General features: G+C 46.6%; 1 protein-coding gene across 1 annotated transcript in view; it reads left to right on the forward strand.

Annotated features, from left to right (window-relative positions):
• The window catches only part of scn5lab (sodium channel, voltage gated, type V-like, alpha b), a 208,287-nt gene that overhangs the window by 118,648 nt on the left and 67,910 nt on the right, over nucleotides 1-21,729 (forward strand). Inside the window, 2 exon segments of the mRNA XM_065019402.1 lie at nucleotides 7,837-8,010; nucleotides 11,182-11,538. Coding sequence (XP_064875474.1) covers nucleotides 7,837-8,010; nucleotides 11,182-11,538 — 531 coding nt within the window.

Below are 21,729 nucleotides of genomic sequence, written 5' to 3' on the forward strand. Positions count from 1 at the left end.
AGGAGGGAGAGTGACCGTGGGAGATTGACAGACAGGTTTGGTGTGGGAGATTGACAGACAGGTTTGAAGTGGGAGAGTGCCAGACAGGTTTGGGGTGGGAGAGTGCCAGACAGGTTTGGGGTGGGAGAGTGACAGTGGGAGAGTGACAGACAGGTTTGGGGAGGGAGAGTGTCAGAGAGGTTTGGTGTGGGAGAGTGACGGTGGGAGCGTGACAGACAGGTTTGGGGTGGGAGAGTGACAGACTGGTTTGGGGAGGGAGAGTGTCAGACAGGTTTGGTGTGGGAGAGTGACAGACAGGTTTGGGGTGGGAGAGTGCCAGACAGGTTTGCGGTGGGAGAGTGACAGTGGGAGAGTGACAGACAGGTTTGGGGAGGGAGAGTGTCAGACAGGTTTGGTGTGGGAGAGTGACGGTGGGAGCGTGACAGACAGGTTTGGGGTGGGAGAGTGTCAGACAGGTTTGGTGTGGGAGAGTGACGGTGGGAGTGTGACAGACAGGTTTGGGGTGGGAGAGTGCCAGACAGGTTTGGGGTGGGAGAGTGACAGTGGGAGAGTGACAGACAGGTTTGGGGAGGGAGAGTGTCAGACAGGTTTGGTGTGGGAGAGTGACGGTGGGAGAGTGACAGACAGGTTTGGGGTGGGAGAGTGTCAGACAGGTTTGGTGTGGGAGAGTGACGGTGGGAGTGTGACAGACAGGTTTGGGGTGGGAGAGTGCCAGACAGGTTTGGGGTGGGAGAGTGACAGTGGGAGATTGACAGACAGGTTTGAAGTGGGAGAGTGACAGACAGGTTTGGGGAGGGAGAGTGTCAGACAGGTTTGGTGTGGGAGAGTGACGGTGGGAGCGTGACAGACAGGTTTGGGGAGGGAGAGTGTCAGACAGGTTTGGTGTGGGAGAGTGACGGTGGGAGCGTGACAGACAGGTTTTGGGAGGGAGAGTGTCAGGCAGGTTTAGGGTGGAAGAGTGACGGTGGGAGCGTGACAGACAGGTTTGGGGTGGGAGAGTGCCAGACAGGTTTGGGGTGGGAGAGTGACAGTGGCAGAGTGACAGACAGGTTTGGGGTGGGAGAGTGATAGACAGGTTTGGGGTGGGAGAGTGACAGACAGGTTTGGGGTGGGAGAGTGATAGACAGGTTTTGGGTGGGAGAGTGACAGACAGGTTTGGGGTGGGAGAGTGACAGACAGGTTTGGGGTGGGAGAGTGACAGACAGGTTTGGGGTGGGAGAGTGATAGACAGGTTTGGGGTGGGAGAGTGACAGACAGGTTTGGGGTCGGAGAGTGACAGACAGGTTTGGGGTGGGAGAGTGACAGACAGGTTTGGGGTGGGAGAGTGACAGACAGGTTTAGGGTGGGAGAGTGACAGACAGGTTTAGGGTGGGAGAGTGACAGACAGGTTTGAGGTGGGAGAGTGACAGACAGGTTTGGGGTGGGAGAGTGACAGGCAGGTTTAGGGTGGGAGAGTGACAAGCAGGTTTGGGGTGGGAGAGTGACAGACAGGTTTGGGGTGGGAGAGTGTCAGACAGGTTTGGTGTGGGAGAGTGACGGTAGGAGTGTGACAGACAGGTTTGGGGTGGGAGAGTGCCAGACAGGTTTGGGGTGGGAGAGTGACAGTGGGAGATTGACAGACAGGTTTGGTGTGGGAGATTGACAGACAGGTTTGAAGTGGGAGAGTGACAGACAGGTTTGGGGAGGGAGAGTGTCAGACAGGTTTGGTGTGGGAGAGTGACGGTGGGAGCGTGACAGACAGGTTTGGGGAGGGAGAGTGTCAGACAGGTTTGGTGTGGGAGAGTGACGGTGGGAGCGTGACAGACAGGTTTTGGGAGGGAGAGTGTCAGGCAGGTTTAGGGTGGAAGAGTGACGGTGGGAGCGTGACAGACAGGTTTGGGGTGGGAGAGTGCCAGACAGGTTTGGGGTGGGAGAGTGACAGTGGCAGAGTGACAGACAGGTTTGGGGTGGGAGAGTGACAGACAGGTTTGGGGTGGGAGAGTGACAGACAGGTTTGGGGTGGGAGAGTTTGACAGACAGGTTTGGGGTTTGGGGTGGAGAGTGACAGACAGGTTTGGGGTGGGAGAGTGACAGACAGGTTTAGGGTGGGAGAGTGACAGACAGGTTTAGGGTGGGAGAGTGACAGACAGGTTTAGGGTGGGAGAGTGACAGACAGGTTTGAGGTGGGAGAGTGACAGACAGGTTTGGGGTGGGAGAGTGACAGGCAGGTTTAGGGTGGGAGAGTGACAAGCAGGTTTAGGGTGGGAGAGTGACAGACAGGTTTGGGGTGGGAGAGTGACAGACAGGTTTGGGGTGGGAGAGTGACAGGCAGGTTTGGGGTGGGAGAGTGACAGGCAGGTTTGGGGTGGGAGAGTGACAGGCAGGTTTGGGATGGGAGAGTGACAGGCAGGTTTGGTGTGGGAGAGTGACGGTGGGAGCGTGACAGACAGGTTTGGGGTGGGAGAGTGTCAGACAGGTTTGGTGTGGGAGAGTGACGGTGGGAGTGTGACAGACAGGTTTGGGGTGGGAGAGTGCCAGACAGGTTTGGGGTGGGAGAGTGACAGTGGGAGAGTGACAGACAGGTTTGGGGAGGGAGAGTGTCAGACAGGTTTGGTGTGGGAGAGTGACGGTGGGAGAGTGACAGACAGGTTTGGGGTGGGAGAGTGTCAGACAGGTTTGGTGTGGGAGAGTGACGGTGGGAGTGTGACAGACAGGTTTGGGGTGGGAGAGTGCCAGACAGGTTTGGGGTGGGAGAGTGGCAGTGGGAGATTGACAGACAGGTTTGGTGTGGGAGATTGACAGACAGGTTTGAAGTGGGAGAGTGACAGACAGGTTTGGGGAGGGAGAGTGCCAGACAGGTTTGGTGTGGGAGAGTGACGGTGGGAGCGTGACAGACAGGTTTGGGGAGGGAGAGTGTCAGACAGGTTTGGTGTGGGAGAGTGACGGTGGGAGCGTGACAGACAGGTTTTGGGAGGGAGAGTGTCAGGCAGGTTTAGGGTGGAAGAGTGACCACAGACAGGTTTGGGGTGGGAGAGTGACAGTTTGGCAGAGTGACAGTGGCAGAGTGACAGACAGGTTTGGGGTGGGAGAGTGATAGACAGGTTTGGGGTGGGAGAGTGACAGACAGGTTTGGGGTGGGAGAGTGATAGACAGGTTTGGGGTGGGAGAGTGACAGACAGGTTTGGGGTGGGAGAGAGTGACAGACAGGTTTGGGGTGGGAGAGTGACAGACAGGTTTGGGGTGGGAGAGTGATAGACAGGTTTGGGGTGGGAGAGTGACAGACAGGTTTGGGGTGGGAGAGTGACAGACAGGTTTGGGGTGGGAGAGTGACAGACAGGTTTGGGGTGGGAGAGTGACAGACAGGTTTAGGGTGGGAGAGTGACAGACAGGTTTAGGGTGGGAGAGTGACAGACAGGTTTGAGGTCGGAGAGTGACAGGCAGGTTTAGGGTGGGAGAGTGACAAGCAGGTTTGGGGTGGGAGAGTGACAGACAGGTTTGGGGTGGGAGAGTGACAGACAGGTTTGGGGTGGGAGAGTGACAGACAGGTTTGGGGTGGGAGAGTGACAGGCAGGTTTGGGGTGGGAGAGTGACAGGCAGGTTTGGGGTGGGAGAGTGACAGACAGGTTTGGGGTGGGAGAGTGACAGACAGGTTTGGGGTGGGAGAGTGACAGACAGGTTTGGGGTGGGAGAGTGACAGACAGGTTTGGGGTGGGAGAGTGACAGGCAGGTTTGGGGTGGGAGAGTGACAGACAGGTTTGGGGTGGGAGAGTGACAGACAGGTTTGGGGTGGGAGAGTGACAGACAGGTTTGGGGTGGGAGAGTGACAGACAGGTTTTTGGGGTGGGAGAGTGACAGACAGGTTTGGGGTGGGAGAGTGACAGGCAGGTTTGGGGTGGGAGAGTGACAGACAGGTTTGGGGTGGGAGAGTGACAGACAGGTTTGGGGTGGGAGAGTGACAGACAGGTTTGGGGTGGGAGAGTGACAGACAGGTTTGGGGTGGGAGAGTGACAGGCAGGTTTGGGGTGGGAGAGTGACAGGCAGGTTTGGGGTGGGAGAGTGACAGGCAGGTTTGGGGTGGGAGAGTGACAGACAGGTTTGGGGTGGGAGAGTGACAGACAGGTTTGGGGTGGGAGAGTGACAGACAGGTTTGGGGTGGGAGAGTGACAGGCAGGTTTGGGGTGGGAGAGTGACAGACAGGTTTGGGGTGGGAGAGTGACAGACAGGTTTGGGGTGGGAGAGTGACAGACAGGTTTGGGGTGGGAGAGTGACAGACAGGTTTGGGGTGGGAGAGTGACAGACAGGTTTGGGGTGGGAGAGTGACAGACAGGTTTGGGGTGGGAGAGTGACAGACAGGTTTGGGGTGGGAGAGTGACAGGCAGGTTTGGGGTGGGAGAGTGACAGACAGGTTTGGGGTGGGAGAGTGACAGACAGGTTTGGGGTGGGAGAGTGACAGACAGGTTTGGGGTGGGAGAGTGACAGACAGGTTTGGGGTGGGAGAGTGACAGGCAGGTTTGGGGTGGGAGAGTGACAGACAGGTTTGGGGTGGGAGAGTGACAGACAGGTTTGGGGTGGGAGAGTGACAGACAGGTTTGGGGTGGGAGAGTGACAGACAGGTTTGGGGTGGGAGAGTGACAGACAGGTTTGGGGTGGGAGAGTGACAGGCAGGTTTGGGGTGGGAGAGTGACAGGCAGGTTTGGGGTGGGAGAGTGACAGACAGGTTTGGGGTGGGAGAGTGACAGACAGGTTTGGGGTGGGAGAGTGACAGACCGGTTTGGGATGGGAGAGTGATAGACAGGTCATCCGAGTCACCGGTTAGATGAGTAATACGTGAGCATTCAGCAGATATGCATTTTCAGACTCTCTACTAACCTGTATTTACACTGTTGGTGACACATATGTGTGTTATTTTGCTCTTTTAGCTATAGGTTCATCTGTTGGAATATATACTTTTAACTTTTAATCCCATTTAGTCTGTAAACCAAGCTAATTTGTTTTGAAGCTGTGGGATATTCAATACGGTATAGGCCTACCCAGTAACAATATTGTTTTATTAGGTTTTCTAGAGAAAACAGAACAGGTGCATCTGAAATAGCATCTATTCCCTATAGAGTGTAGCGTACTTTTGTTTACCAGAGCCTGGTCGAAAATAAAGCACTTCTGCTCCAGGGAATAGGGTGCCAGAACAGTGTTTCACTTAACCTATTCAGTCGTACCTCAGTCTCCTTAGCTGTGACAGCTCTTCGGCAGAAGAGGATAGACTACACACACAACCTGCACACTTTCTTATGATTATCACTGGAGATATGAATCGTGTTGCTACGATGCCGTGACATGCTCAGACCAACTCATATGGATTCCTAAATTACCATGTTTGCCTTGAGATCCTAAACGCTTACACATTACTTCTGCTTTGGCCCGACAAAAATAATTACCCAGCATGCCTTTGGGGGCGTGTCCCAAACGGGAACCCTACTCCCGAATAGTGCACTATCGGCCCTGGACAGTAGTGCACTATAGAGGGAACAGGGTGCCATTTGTGACATAGTCTTGCTGTGATAGTGTGTACCACACTGACCCAGTGCTGATGTAGCCTTCCTCTTTTTAAGGTTTGCCTACATAAGTGTTAGTACAGTGTGCTGTTCATTTTCCGAGTTAGAATTACAGAGATGCTAATTTCGTTTGAAATGAAACACATCATAAAAAACTGACGCTGACCATACTGACCCCACAGAAAATTTCACCCAGATTAATACATCGCATTTGCATTCCAATAAAGTACTTGTGATAATAAGTTGAATTTGCATTCCAATGCTGAATGGAAAATATATTTCCAATAAAGTACATGACATAAACTTACAAACTGAAAATGTTGTGTTTGCTGAAGTACTGTCACGCCCTGATCATAGAGAGCCTTTTTATTCTCTATTTTGGTTAGGTCGGGATGTGACTAGGGGAGGGGTTTCCTATCTAGGTGTTTTATTTCTATGTTGGCCTGGTATGGTTCCCAATCAGAGGCAGCTGTTTATCGTTGTCTCTGATTGGGGATCATATTTAGGCAGCCATTTTCCCCACTGTGTTTTGTGGGATCTTGTTTTGAGTTAGTGCATGTTGCACCTCTTATGTTACGGTTCGTTGTTTGTTTCCTTTTTGTTTCGTAAGTTTCACAAAAATAAAGATGTGGAACTCGGAGCACGCTGCGCCTTGGTCTGTCTCTCCACACAGCCGTGACAAGTACAGACATTATGAAAATGTGTTTGAATTACATTGCAACACAATAAATGCATTTTTCAACACATTTGTGGTGTGTATTTACAGTAGTGGAATGTCTTCCCCCCAATGCTGTGCAATAGACCACTAAATTAAGTAAACCGGACTTATTAACTCATATTAACTTTTGCATCACTCTGGGCAACATCAACATCATCCTAAAGACATGAAATAATTGTCTGCTGCTCCATCTCCCTGCAAACCAGTACAGTACAGTACACAAACAAAATCAATTCATGCAGTACATGTCCATGTCTTGTCCTTCTCTGGGGCTATGCCATGTCATGTTGGACTTTCTGACTCAATGTTGTCACATGATCTCTGCGATAGATGCTCTGCCCAATCATAATGAGCGGCCCGTCTCGTCCTCAGGTCCTGACAGCGTAATAACGGTATGATTGTGAAGAACCTCGTCATCCATAACGAGCTGTGTGCCGAGCCTAATGAGCCCCATGTAAATGAGAAGGGAGACACACGCCAAAGCAGCACACACACACACACACACACACACACACACACACACACACACACACACACACACACACACACACACACACACACTGACATTGGGCCACTCCAGGCAGCTGAAAGTGCCAGTCAATATCCCAGCAGTAATCATGCTGTCCCGCTCACTCAGCTACTCACTGCGCGCGTGTTTGTGTGTGCGTGTGCGCACATGGCCTACGAGTCTTAACAGACTCTAGACAGATCCTTTCAAGAGTCCCCGGTCGCTTGGGGGCGGAAAAAATGGTGTCACCGCAAAGGCTACCCAGACGCGCCCTCTGACGCTTTCGCCTTGTCCCCCTCCCTCTCACCTCCCGCCTGTGTGTCACGTACTCCGTGTCACATCGAGGAGCGCGTCTCCCAGGAACAACTAGCAGAGAGGCACTTCTGGAGCTGCAAGATGAAAACACCAGATTACAGAAGCACACACAGACGCACGTACACACACACACGTACACACACACCTAACTGTAGACCTGTCAGCTGCTTCAGCTTTGACCACACAAACACAGAGCAAGAGACCAAGTCCAGTGAATGTAGAAATAGATAGAGATGAGGAGGCTCCCAAAACAGCATCTGAAAACTGATTCAAAAGCATTGCATTAACTGTGGAGTTTGCTGTCATAGTTCCAGACACTCCAATGAAGAAAAACAGACAGGGATTGAATCAAAAGTGCATTGTTGACAACGTAGTGCACTGGCAATTTCCCTGACGTTTGCTGAAATCACATTCACGGTAAATGCTCAAGTGTAAATTACTAGGACAGTTTGCTTGTCAGCAATGCACATTTGATTAATTCCCAGTCCACGTAGAGCTACTATGTTAGTATGGGTAGGAATTGGTCCTTCAAGTTAGTTGTAAGTGGAAACATTGTACAGCCCTGCCTTCCAGATAATTCCAGAAGGTTCCACGTGGATAACATCAGTAGATTGGGAGGCAATGCGAAAGACAGCAGTGTTCTATTGTAATGCTTCATGAGCAAGGGTAGCCGGGCCTGATTCTGACTCTAACCTGCTCTGAAGTGTCCTACCCCCAGGCTGAGCACTCCCTCTCTCTGTGTGTCTGTGTGTGTCTGCGTTTCCTAGGTATTCTCCGGGATCTTCACCGCCGAGATGGTGTTAAAGATTATCGCTCTGGACCCCTACTACTATTTCCAGCAAGGTTGGAACATATTTGACAGCATCATCGTGTGCCTCAGCCTCATGGAGCTGGGCCTGTCCGATGTGGAGGGACTGTCCGTTCTCCGATCCTTCAGACTGGTATTTAAGCATTAAGCATGTCGCCCCTCCGGCCTATCTGTGTCTCTGTGTGCTGTCTGTGTGTTAGTTGATTATGGTTGTCTGGATATAAGTGTTGCTGGCTGCAATGTTTGACAGTGTGACTGGTTAGCTCACTCTCCCGATGCTAATGTACGAATACTGTAAATCCCCCTAACTGTGAAATTGGCAAGTCCTTCTCAACAGTTACTAAGAGGCTATTCTCATTGACAAACATTTAAGGAGAGGCAGCTCGATGAGATTTCAATTTACATTAATGTGCATAAACTTTTAAATTTACATGACACTATTTACCATAAATACCAGTATCACAGTTGCCACTAGCCAGTAAGCTTGCAAACTATTCAATAATGAGAGCAACTTTTCCTCTAAAACATGTTAGCTACACTCTTAGATAATGCAACCACATCGTACTACACTCTTAAATCATGTTTTACATTTAACCTTTATTTAACTGGGCAAGTCAGTTAAAACTTCTTATGGCTAGGGGTTCTGCTAGTGGCACCCCTCGACAGCATTCCGCTGAAAAGGCAGTGTGCAAAATTCAAAAATATTTTTTAGAAACATGTAACTTTCACACATTAACAAGTGCAACACACCAAATTAAAGATACACTTATTGTTAATCTACCCATCGTGTCCAATTTCAAAAAGGCTTTACAGCGAAAGAACAACATATGATTATGTTAGATCAGAGCCAAATCACAAAAACACACACAGCCATTTTTCCAGCCAAAGATAGGAGTCACAAAAAGCAGAAATATAGATAAAATTAATCACTAACCTTTGATGATCTTCATCAGATAACACTCATAGGATATCATGTTACACAATACATGTATGTTTTGTTTGATAAAGTGCATATTTATATCCAAAAATCTCAGTTTACATTGGCGCATTATGTTCAGTAATGTTTTGCTTCCAAAACATCCAGTGATTTTGCAGAGAGCCACATCAATTTCCAGAAATACTCATAATAAACATTGATAAAAGACACAAGTGTTATTCACAGAATTAAAGATAGACTTCTCCTTAATGCAACCGCAGTGTCAGATTTCAAAAAAACTTTACGGAAAAAGCACACCATGCAATAATCTGAGTACGGCGCCCAGAGACCAAACCAGCCAAAGAAATATCCGCCATGTTGTAGTCAACATTAGTCAGAAGTAGCATTTTCAATATTCACTTACCTTTTATGATCTTCATCAGAATGCACTCCCAGGAATCTCAGTTCCACAATAAATGTTTTGTTCGATAAAGTTCATCACTTATGTCCAAATTCCTTGTTAGCGCGTTCAGCCCAGTAATCCATCATCATGAGGCGCGAGCACTAGTTCCAGACAAAGTCCAAAAGTTCTGTTACAGTCTGTAGAAACATGTCAAACGATGTATGGAATCAATCTTTAGGATGTTTTTAACATAAATCTTCAATAATGTTCCAACCGGAGAATTCCTTTGTCTGTAGAAAAGCAATGGAAAGCGAGCTACCTCTCACGTGAACGAGCGTCACGAGTTTGTGGCACTCTGCCAGACCACTGACTCAAAGAGCCCTTATGAGCCCCTCCTTTACAGTAGAACCCTCAAACAAGTTTCTAAAGACTGTTGACATCTGGTGGAAGCCTTAGGAAGTGCAATTTGACCCCATAGACACTGTGTTTTCGATAGGCCAAGCTTTGAAAAACTACAAACCTCAGATTTCCCACTTCCTGGTTGGATTTCTTCTCGGGTTTTTGCCTGCCATATGAGTTCTGTTATACTCACAGACATCATTCAAACAGTTTTAGAAACTTCAGAATGTGTTCTATCCAAATCTACTAATAATATGCATATATTAGCAGCTGGGACTGAGTAGCAGGCAGTTTACTCTGGGCACGCTTTTCATCCAAACGTGAAAATGCTGCCCCCTATCCCAAACAGGTTTAAGAACAAATTCTTATTTGTTGGCCTACCCCAGACAAACCCGGATGACGCTGGGCCAATTGTGCGCCACCCTATGGGACTCCCAATCACGGCTGGATGTGATAAAGCAAGAATTCACAATCATGTGCTGACAGTTAAAGGGTTTATTTTCTTGTTTGTACACACAATAACACAGCTTTCTATGCTAGCTAGTAATGTTAGCATATTAAACATGAACGTTTACCACAGGAGATTGGTGGCACCTTAATTGGGGAGGATGGGCTTGTGGTAAAGGCTGGAGTGGAATTAGTGGAATGGTATCAAATACATCAAACACATGGTTAACATTTGCTCCGTTCCAGCCATTATTATGAGCCGTCCTCCCCTCAGCAGCCTGCTCTGACATTTACACCTTTCATATGAATATACAAATACAGTTTCAGCATATTAAAGGTTATGTTAGAACAAACCAGGCATTTTATCAATATCATAGAAGGTATTATATGAGGTAAACGCAAAATTTAGACTGAAAACGTTGATAATTTCCCTGGTGAGTTGATCAGCTTCTTGCTGCATTCTTCTTGCCTGGAAGGTGGCTCACCATTGTTGAACTTCCCTTTCTTAAAGCTATGGAAATAATTTCAGAGTGTAACAGGCTCAATAAAACTCAATAAAACAAGTCTAAAATATAATGAAAATATATAGATTTAAGCTGTTTCAAAAACACTGCTCTGCTATTAGTATTTTTGCTGTATGAATGTTGGGCTCAACGAGACAATTCTGTTTATACTGCCAGGCTTAGAAGGGTGCAAATGTTGTGCGTGACCTCCAGGGGTATCGTTCGAGACGTGAGAAATACGCAAGTTTACATTACAGTTATGTCTCTCGAAAATCGACACCTCTCGAGAAACTCTTGAAATTCTCCTTAATTCTCGTCAACGAGAATAGACCCTAAACCAGCCTGATTTAGTTAACCCTTTCTTAGTACATAATTCCATTGACACAATTATTTCAATTGTAGCCAGTAGCCACTTCTTAATTTATTAACTTTAAGATGTTTAAAGTTAAAGATGCGTATAGGATAAAGTAAAATAAATAACAACATGGACGAATACATTGATCATGCATTTCTAAATCTTTTGATTCAACTTCTACATAACATGCATTTTTAAAACACACACATATTGACCTTGTCTCAGATAACGAACAAACAGCGGATCTCACTATCCCATCTCCCCTCTCCCCCCTCCCACAGCTAAGGGTGTTCAAGCTGGCCAAGTCGTGGCCCACCCTCAACACGCTCATCAAGATCATCGGCAACTCGGTGGGCGCTCTGGGAAACCTGACCCTGGTCCTAGCCATCATAGTCTTCATCTTTGCCGTGGTGGGCATGCAGCTGTTCGGCAAGAATTACCAGGACTGCGTGTGTAAGATCTCTAAGGACTGTACGCTGCCGCGCTGGCACATGAAGGACTTCTTCCACTCGTTCCTCATCGTGTTCCGGGTGCTGTGTGGCGAGTGGATCGAGACCATGTGGGACTGTATGGAGGTGGCAGGGCAGCCTCTCTGCCTCCTAGTCTTCATGCAGGTCATGGTGATTGGGAACCTGGTGGTAAGTCATTCTTCCACTCTCAGTCTCTTGGGTAATGTGGGCAGTAAGGTACACGTTTTGGTTGACTTTTGAATGCATCACAAAAGTGCGTGCAGCCTCTATATTTTGTGTGATTTTAGTGCTCAGAGGCTACTCAAATTTTAAATCAATGTGTGTAATCCTCTCCTAAAATTGTGAAATTCATTCATACATTTATTAAGCTGAACATTTCCCTCTGCTATTTGACCCTGTAAAAGGTTGCCCCCCTTATGTCAATTTAGCTCAGTTTTGAGCAGGACACAAGCGTGGTTCACTCATGTCTCTGTCACGAGCCCACTGTGGTGCTGGGGGTTGGCTGGGAGAAGGGGTGGGGGTGAGTGCCTCCTCTACCTCTCTACCCTTCCACTTTATCCCCTTCCTGCCAATGGCTTCTATATCTGGTGGGGGGGCGAGCTAATCTCCATGAATTGTTTTGGTAGGTGAATGACAACATGACCCTGACAGTGGCTCTTGTTGAACGCCCCACCGTCCACCACTTGGTCCATAGCTGCAGGGGATCTGGGGAAAGGAGGACGTTAAAACAATCCCCATAAAGCTCAGACGTATCCCCTATGAGGCACGATTCAGTTTCATGAAGATGCCTGTTAGTGGCTGGCCATGTTAGCCTTGACAAAAAGAACACACAGGGAAGAATGGTTGAAATGTCACACAGTACAGTTTTGTGACCATTAGAAATTAATCAGGTTTTACGGTCCTGCTCTCTATAGACTTTATAGACGTAACAGGTCCCCCTGGGCATGTATAGTAATTAAAAGACACCCCTAACATCCCATATCATCCTATAATGAAGCTGTTTATTGATTGGTCAGGACTGGTAGTGCTGAACTGTGGGCCAGGTCAGGTGGTCAGCTGTTAAAACTGACAGTAATAATGAAGGAAACAGGGTCCTGGGTCCCAGCTGGTCTAGATACCATTTCTCAAAGAAGCCTATGCAGTGTTTTTGAGCTGTGTTGCATGAGTGCATGTCGTGACGCTTCAGTAGTTTAGCTAGGATATGGGGATATCTGCACACTTCCAAGACTTCCTTGACTGTATTTCTGCTCTCTCTCACACACAAGCACACACTTTGTCCTGGCAGACGTAATACCTTAAGGATTAAGGCTGTCATGTGTGAGGGGTTTTCCACACTAACTGACACGTAGACAGGTGTTGTAGTTTACACTGCATAAGACTCCTACTGTATGTGTTACAGTAGGATTGTTGAAATACAAAATGTCTCATGATTCCTGTGCGGGGGGTGACCTTACATTCTTGCCACTGCCGGTGTCCTACCACAACCCACCGAGTAAACAAATTAGAGACTAAATGGGTAGACAAACTCTACTACATGGAGTGGTACACAGCCTTGCCAGTAACACTTTCTATCCACAGTATCCTCTCTGTCCTTAGTGCTCCACTACATGCTGCAGTACTGTTCTAATCCGCGGGGCAGGCAAGCGATGAGGTCGCAATTACCCAGCCTGCCCCCGCTAATATTATCTTTCTCTGCAGGGTCGCCCCAGTCCCTGAGTCAAGTCAGTGCCTGTCATTTGCTTACACACTTGTGTTAGAGGCCTCCTCCCTCTCCTCCTCTCTTCTCTCTCCTCCCCCCCTTCCCACTCCACCTCCTCTTCTCTCTTTCCCTCTTGAGTCCCCAGTCTTATTTATTTTGGCTGAGCAGTCAAAGGAAGTCGTTGAGACGGAGATCTGCCTGGGCTGCGAGACGTCGGGTTGTGTAAAATAACATGGCTGCCGATGTCTCGTCGGGATATTTACAAGGCTGACAAAATGTCTCATGTGGGACGGCGTGTTAACGGATCCAGATGCATGACTAAGCATTATTATGATTGCATAGCATCATGGGATAAATAGGGGAGATACATTTGATACTTAATTAACTAATAATGCCCCCAAAGCCTGTGTTTGGAGAATATTTTGACATGGGTGTTGTTAGCATCTCAGGCCAGCAAACCGTGCCAATATATCCTCCAAACACCAGCTTTGAGGTCATTATCACTTTTATACAACGGTTTACCAACATATTTAAATAACGATTAACATATTTTCATTAAAAAAGTTATTTTGATAAATGTCTTCATACAAATGTATCCATCCAAGAGATAAAGTCCCAACGCAAATGTAGGGTTGCTACCAAGCTGTCTGGATCATTCATGCTATCAGTTAGGTCGTGATGTCTTTTTGTTCTATGTCTAGGGACTTAACCCAGTCATTTATTCTAAATGTTTTGTTGCCATGCAGCCTGGCAATATTATTATCCCTTGCTTGCTAGCTAGCCAACTTCGGCGTACAGTCAGGTCAAACAGTGTAGCCAAAATAACAGCAAAGTAGCTGCATTTGCGTATGTTTAAGCTGTTTTTCTAGTGATGTTTATTTGGATACATCCATAACAATGAGCTAATGATGCACAATTTCAACTGGCATAGTAAATGTGCACTCTTGTCTGAACACTGTTCAGCGTAGGTACATAGCTAACACAATCACTTAAAACTGTAGCTGGAAAGATTGCAAACTACCTGCATTTCATTTCATTTGACCTGCTTTTCTGTTGACATGTATTTGTATATATCCATAAAAATGATGCTGATTCATGATTTTGACTGTCTAAGAAAATATGTCTCTCTAGTTGCAAAGGTCGAAGAGACAGACAGCAAGGTTTATACAAATCTCGCCTGTTAAAAACCAAATGCTAGTCTAAAAGAAATGGGGGATAATGTCTAGATGCTTTTAACTGTGGAGGTCAAGTTTATAAATTGCCTGGTTGGGCTGATGAGACAGTGGATTGTGCAGTGAGATGGAACCGTAAATAGGCATTTCAACGTCATAGCCTAACATAGGTAACTTTTGGAATAGACACAGGCTGGAACGCCTTTTTAACCAATTAACATCCATGATAAGACCCACCTATTGTATAATATTCCTATTAGCTTGCCTTAGAGTTGTTTGTGTTTGTAAACATGGGGTACCATCTCTGTCAGTGTTTTAATTTAAACTGAAGAAATGTCACAGTGTTGTTATGTGAAACTAGCACAATGAATTAATATTCTATGAAAGCATAAAGGGGCAGGTATTCAGATGTAAGATCTTAATTTGGTCACCTTGTTGCAGGAGAACTTGTAGTGTATTTCAATTTAAAAAATTTCAAACTTGATTTTCCCTTACGAAAAATGTATCAACCTCTTCAAAAATGTTCCTAATTATAATCCATATAAGAATTCAAATGTCCTGTTTCTGCAGGATTATGTTCCTACTGTAGCACACTTGCTCAAATTAAGATCCTACAATATAGTGGCCATTTTTGTCTTGACATCAAAGTTGACGTCACTCATGATGACGTCTGGTTCTAAGAACTTAAAACATTGAACTTATTTCCCCAATGGGATAAACACATTTAGTGATTATAAACAATATTATGATTTCTTAGTACGTTATTAACAACGTCAAAAGACATGAGTCATCCTAAGGTTAATTAGAAAATGAGCACTCTTCTAGATATCCAGATCTGGCCTCGAGAGAGCTTTTCGCTCTGCTCCCTGTTGTCTCAAGTGTTGAACCTAACACTCCCCTCTCCTGCATGGTACTCAAGTGGACCAATAAGAGCCATCCAATAGCTCCCCTGTCTGAGCTTGTCCCTCCACACACAGGGGGAGAGAGAAAGTGACCGAAAGAGAGAGAGAGTGAAAGAGAGAAGGGGGGGCTATGAATCCTAGCCATCCATGGCGATAGCATTCTCTAATCTGTTCTGTGAATCCTGTGAATGCAGTGTTTGTATGTGCAGCACAAACACAGGTCATTACGCCACCGCCTGCCACTCTCATTCTCGGCAACAACCTTCAGAAGCAGGCTGCCTGGAGAGTCTAGAGAGTCTCTACTCTGTCCAGGAAGCTTACCAGCGTAACCCTACTCCAATGATCTCTACTGTAAGTGGGCCAGGGCCAGTAAGTTCAGGTATACTGTCTGATCTTGGCTTGGGGGACTTAGTGGAGAGTTATCTCCTTTAATCATCCCTTTTCATCTCCGTGTCCATGTTACCCTGCCAGCCTTGTACCTCTCGTCCCTTCCGTGCCTGACATGAGATGGGCCGTCAGTCAACGGAGAGAGTCTCTCTCTGTGTGTGTGTGTGTGTGTGTGTGTGTGTGTGTGTGTGTGTGTGACCATGGACAAAACCTGCATGGGTCTGGGTAATATTGCTCTCAATCTTTCAGCCTGGCTGGGTCATGGCCTCATTGCCAATCAGGTGCAGGTTGGTTTTCTCTTAGCATCACAGAAATAAGACATTCATCATTACGCAACCGTTTAATTCTATATGGATTCTGTACATGGAATGTAAAGGCAATACTTCTCGTTAACCAGATAGCCTCATCTTGATATAATCCCCCGAGTAGACAAAACATTAAGAACTCTTCCATGACATAGACTGACCAGGTGCATCCAGGTGAAAGATATGATCCGTTATTGATATCACTTGTTAAATCCACTTCAATCAGTGTAGATGAAGGGGATGGATTTTTATGCCTTGAGACAGTTTAGACATGGATTGTGTATGTGTGGCATTCCGAGGGTGAATGGGAAAGACAAAAGATTTAAGTGCCTTTGAATGGGGTACGGTAGTAGGTGCCAGGAAAACCGTTTTGAGTGTCAAGAACTACAACGCTTCTGGGTTTTTCCCGCTCAACAGTTTCCCGTGTTATCAAGAATGGTCCACCACCCAAAGAACATCCAGCCAACAGCAGGCCAGTGGTCGAAAATGGGTAATTGATGAGGACAAAGGAGGCTGATATGAATTGTGCAGAGCAACAGATGGGCTACAGTTAGCCACCTGCAGTCCAGTACAACATTGGTGTCCAAAGACCCATATAAGAATACATTGACACAAATGGGGTATGAGCAAAAAATAAGAAACTGTGGTTGCAGTGAGCTAAGGAATGAAAACGCTAGACACTAAATAATTAGAAAAACATTGCCTGGTCTGATGAATCGTGGTTCCTGCTGTTTCACGCTGACGGGACAGTACTAAGATGGCGCCGAAGGACATGGCTGACGTTTTACATTCTCCTGATCAATTGTATAATTGTGTTATTTTTTTTGCATTTTCGTAACTTATTTTTGAACTTATTGTGTACATAATGTTGCTGCTACCGTCTCTTATTACCGAAAATAACTTCTGGACATCAGAAAAGCCATTACTCACCACAGACTGGAAGAAACGTTTTCCTTTAACGAGTCAATGAGAAGGATATCCTGCTTTCACTGGAACAGGCCCAGATCCACACCTTTTGCGTGAAGAACAGACACCGGAAAAGGGGACGCAGGTCGGGGATCCTTCTGAGAAGCCGGAGGTGAGTGAGTAAACTCCCAATGCCTTCAATTCTCCTTGCTAAAGTGCAATCGTTAGAACCTAAAATTTATGCCCTACTACTAAGATTATCCTACCAACGGGACATTAAAAACTGTGACATCTTATGATTCACCGAGACGTGGCTGAACAAAGAAACAGACAATATAGAGCTGGCGGGATTTTCCATGCACCGGCAGAACAGAGACGCTACCTCTGGTAAGAAGAGGGGTGGGGGTGTGTGTCTTTTTGTCAAGAACAGCTGGTGTGCAATGTCTAATATTAAAGAAGTCTCGAGGTATTGCTCGCCTGAGGTAGACTACCTTATGATAAGCTGTCAACCACACTATCTACCAAGAGAGTTCTCATCTGTATTATCAGTAGCCGTCTATTTACCACCACAAAGCGAAGCTGGCACTATGACCGCTCTCAACCAACTCTATAAGGCCATAATCAAAGAAGAAAATGCTCACCCAGAAACAGCGCTCCTAGTGGCCGGGGACTTTAATGCAGGCAAACTTAAATCAGTTTTACCACATTTTTACCAGCATGTCATATATGCAACCAGGGAAAAATAAATCCTAGACCACCTTTACTCCACACACAGAGATGCATATAAAGCTCTCCCCCACCCTCCAGTTGACAAATCTGACCAGAAATCTATCCTCCTGATTCCTGCTTACAAGCAAAAAATAAATCAGGAAGTACCAGTGACTCTCTAAATAAAGTGGTCAGATGACGCGGATGCTACACTACAGGACTGTTTTGCTAGCACAGACTGGAATATATTCCGTGATTCCTCCAATGGCATTGAGGAATACAACACCTCAGTCATTGGCTTCATCAATAAGTGCATTTTTGACGACGTCGTCCCCACAGTGACTGTACGTACATATCCCAACCAGAAGCCATGGATTACAGGCAACATCCGCACTGAGCTAAAGGCTAGAGCTGCCATTTTCAAGGAGGGGAGACTAATCCGGACGCTTAAAAGAAGAAATCCCGCTATGCCCTCAGACAAACCATCAAACAAGCAAAGCGTCAATATAGGATTAAGATTGAATCCTACTACACCGGCTCTGACTCTCATTGGATGTGGCAGGGCTTGAAAACTATTATGGACTACAAAGGGAAACCCAGACACGTGCTGCCCAGTGATGCGAGCCTAGCAGACGAGCTAAATGCCTTTCATGCTCGCTTCGAGGCAAGCAACACTGAAGCATGCACGAGGGCACCACTGTGTGATAATGCTCTCCGTAGCCGATGTGAACAAAACCTTTAAACAGGACAACATTCACAAAGCCGCTGGACCAGACGGATAACCAGGACGTGTACTCAAAGCATGCGTGGACCAACTGTCAAGTGTCTTCACTGAAATGTTCAACCTCTCCCTGAATCTGTAATACCTACATGTTTCAAGCAGACGACCATAGTCCCTGTGCCCAAGGGTAACCTTCCTAAATGATTACCGCCCCATGGCACTCACGTCGGTAGCCATGAAGTGCTTCGAAAGTCTGGTCATGGCTCATATCAACAGCATCCTCCCAGACACCCTAGACCCAATTTGCGTACTGCCCCAACAGATCCACAGATGATGCAATCGCAATCGCACTCCACACCTCCCTTTCTCACCTGGACAAAAGGAACACCTATGTGAGAATGCTATTCATTAACTACAGCTCAGCGTTCAACACCATAGTGCCCACGAAGCTCAACACTAAGCTATGGACTCTGGGACTAAACACCTCCCTCTGCAACTGGATCCTGGACTTCCTGACGGGCCGCCCACAGGTGGTAAGAGTAGGCAACAATACATCTGCCACGCTGATCCTTACCACTGGGGCCCCTCAAGGGTGTGTACTTAGTCCCCTCCTGTATTCTCTGTTCACCCACAACTGTGTGGCCAAACACGACTCCAACACCATCATTAAGTTTGCTGACGACACAACAGTAATAGGCCTGATCACTGACAATGATGAGAAGGCCTATAGGGAGGAGGTCAGATAACTGGCAGTGTGGTGCAAGAACAACAACCTCTCCCTCAATATGAGCAAGACAAAGGAGCTGATCGTGGACTACAGGAAAAGACAGGCCGAACAGGCCCCCATTAACATCGACGGGGCTGTAGTGGAGAAGGTCGAGAGTTTCAAGTTCCTTGGTGTCCACATCATCAACAAACTATCATGGTCCAAGACAGTCATGAAGAGAGCACGACAAAACCTGAAAAGATTTGGCATGGGCCCCCAGATCCTCAAAAGGTTCTACAGCTGCACCATCGAGAGCATCCTGACCGGTTGCATCACCACCTGGTTTGGCAACTGCTCGGCATCTGACTGTAAGGCGCTACAGAGTGTAGTGCGAACGGCCCAGTACATCACTGGGGCCAAGCTTCCTGCCATCCAGGACCTATATAATAGGCGGTGTCAGAGGAAAGCCAATAAAATTGTCAGAGACTCCAGTCACCCAGGTTATTGACTGTTTTCTCTGCTACCACGTACTGGAGCGCCAAGTCGAGGACCAAAAGGCTCCTCAACAGCTTCTACCCCCAAGCCATTAGATTGCTGAACAATTCTTAAAAATAGCCTCCGGAAAATGTACATTTAACACACCCCCCCCCCCCCCAGTACGTTGCTGCTACTCGCTGTACCTATGCATAGTCACGTCGCCCCCACCTACATGTACAGATTACCTCAACTAGCCTGTACCCCTGCACACTGACTCGGTACCGGTGCCCCCTATATATAGCCTCGTTATTCTTATTGTGTTACTTTTTATTATTACTTTTTATTCTAGCCTACTTGGTAAATATTTTCCACTTCTTGAACTGCACGGTTAAGGGCTTGAAAGTAAGCATTTCACGGTAGAGTCCTCACTTCTTGCATTCGGCGCATGTGGCGAATAAAGTTGGATTTGATTTGATTAGGGTGTGGACCACGAGTACATGCATCCATCATGCCGCATGTCAACATTAAAGGCTAGTGGTGTGATGGTGTGGGGTATGTTTTCATGGCACACATTGGGCCCCTTGATAAAAGTGGAGCAGCATTTGAATGCCACAGGATATCTGAACATCCTTGCCAATCAAGTGCATCCTTTCATAGCAACAGTGTATGATTTGCTAATTGGATTTGCACAAGACTAGGATTGTCTAGGTTCCACAAACATGACAGTGAATTTAGTTTACTGCAGTGGCCTGCCCAGTCACCAGATCTCAATCTAATTGAGCATCTGTGGGATGATATGGAACCAGTTATTTGGAGTAGAGATACTGTTGCAGGCGTCAAATGTCAAAGGGTTTAAGGGTACGTTTAGGTATTAACTCCACATTTTGAAGGTCAGGGATAAATGTAGGCATTAACTCCAAATTGTTCCAGTAAGGGTTAAGGTTTGGGAAAGGCTTAAAACTAAAATCTCAAAAACAACTTTCTATTTAGTGTAGTGAGTGTAGTCTCACTACAGTATAATCAAATAACACAGTGGTTTAATGCATACTACCAAATGAAGCTTTGAAATTCATTTAGCGAAAGGTATTTGAATAACTGTGATCCTGAATCATGTGTCTCAAATCATCCCTTAGGGAGGCTACCCACAGGCTAAGACTGGTTCTAACTGTAACCGTATGAGTCATAGGAGAACTAGCCATGTTTTCAGGAGGTTTTTGGGTAGAAAGGGTTGTGTTAATCAGTGAGAATGTGGGCCACACTGTCCTGAGGCTTATGCCTTCCACCGTTCATGTGATTTATCCACACCAAAATGCTCTCATTTTGCATGGATGGGCAATGTAACCACGCAGGGTGTGAAGGTTAGTGTGTGCGCGGGTGTGCGTGCGTGCGCTTGGGTGTGTGTGCGTGTGCATTTGGTTGCAGTTTCATATTCAGTTGCCACAGCAGTCTTTGCTTGGATACAGACGACAGTGTTTCAGACTATTTTTTGGACTCGGAAGCAGATTCAAATGTCAAGTCAAATGTCAAACGTCAAATGTTATCAAACACAATATTGAGATTTCGTTTGGCAAGATATCCTAAAATGTCTGTGGTCAAAGGTATTGGTTGGTCGTACTTGGATGACTCATGGCTATTGGCTCGACAGTGTCTGGACGTAGAGGACTGGAAGTATGAGTTGATGAAATACCAATCAACAGTGCATGAAAGTCAACCCTTTTGGTATTTTGCCCTTGACATTTTGCTGTTTCTCCTCTCTGTCAAGATGTCACTAGCCATCGAGAGAGTGGGAGGCATGAAAACAATATTTGCTCCAATTCTGTTGGTTGTAAGGCATTATATCATATACACAAGAGAACACAAAGGCTTTTACTAAGTTGACAAAGGGTGTGTGTGTGTGCGTGTGCGTGCGTGTGCGTGCGTGCGTGTGCTGGGCCTGTAGAGACAATGGTCTATTTATAGTGAGTAGTCAACTCATGTTGCTCCCCACCTAGAGCCAGGGTAGGTATGTAGCTATTTAGCTATGTAGTACAGATGACACTATGACCCCAGAGCTACCTGCTGAGTGAGCTCATACTAATCTGACCTCATCCAAGATGGCCGCCCAGGCCCACTACTGACTTCAGAGTTGCCTGACCACTAATATTTGTTATTCCCATAATGGTAAAGGTTGAGAGTAGAGTAATATGATGCTAGACCTGTGGTTATAGGAGCATATTCTACATTGAGCGCTTGCTTCACTATACATTGATGTACTTGGTGAAGGATAACAGACCGTGTTGAGAATGAGAGTGGGACAGGGAGAGAAGGAGTGGGGAGGACTGGCGAAGGGAAAGTGGATATTATTAAAGCACTAATTAAATGTCCCCGTCTGCGTCT

The sequence above is a fragment of the Oncorhynchus nerka genome, linkage group LG6 (assembly GCF_034236695.1).
Source record: "Oncorhynchus nerka isolate Pitt River linkage group LG6, Oner_Uvic_2.0, whole genome shotgun sequence".
NCBI classification, from domain to species: Eukaryota; Metazoa; Chordata; class Actinopteri; order Salmoniformes; family Salmonidae; genus Oncorhynchus; species Oncorhynchus nerka.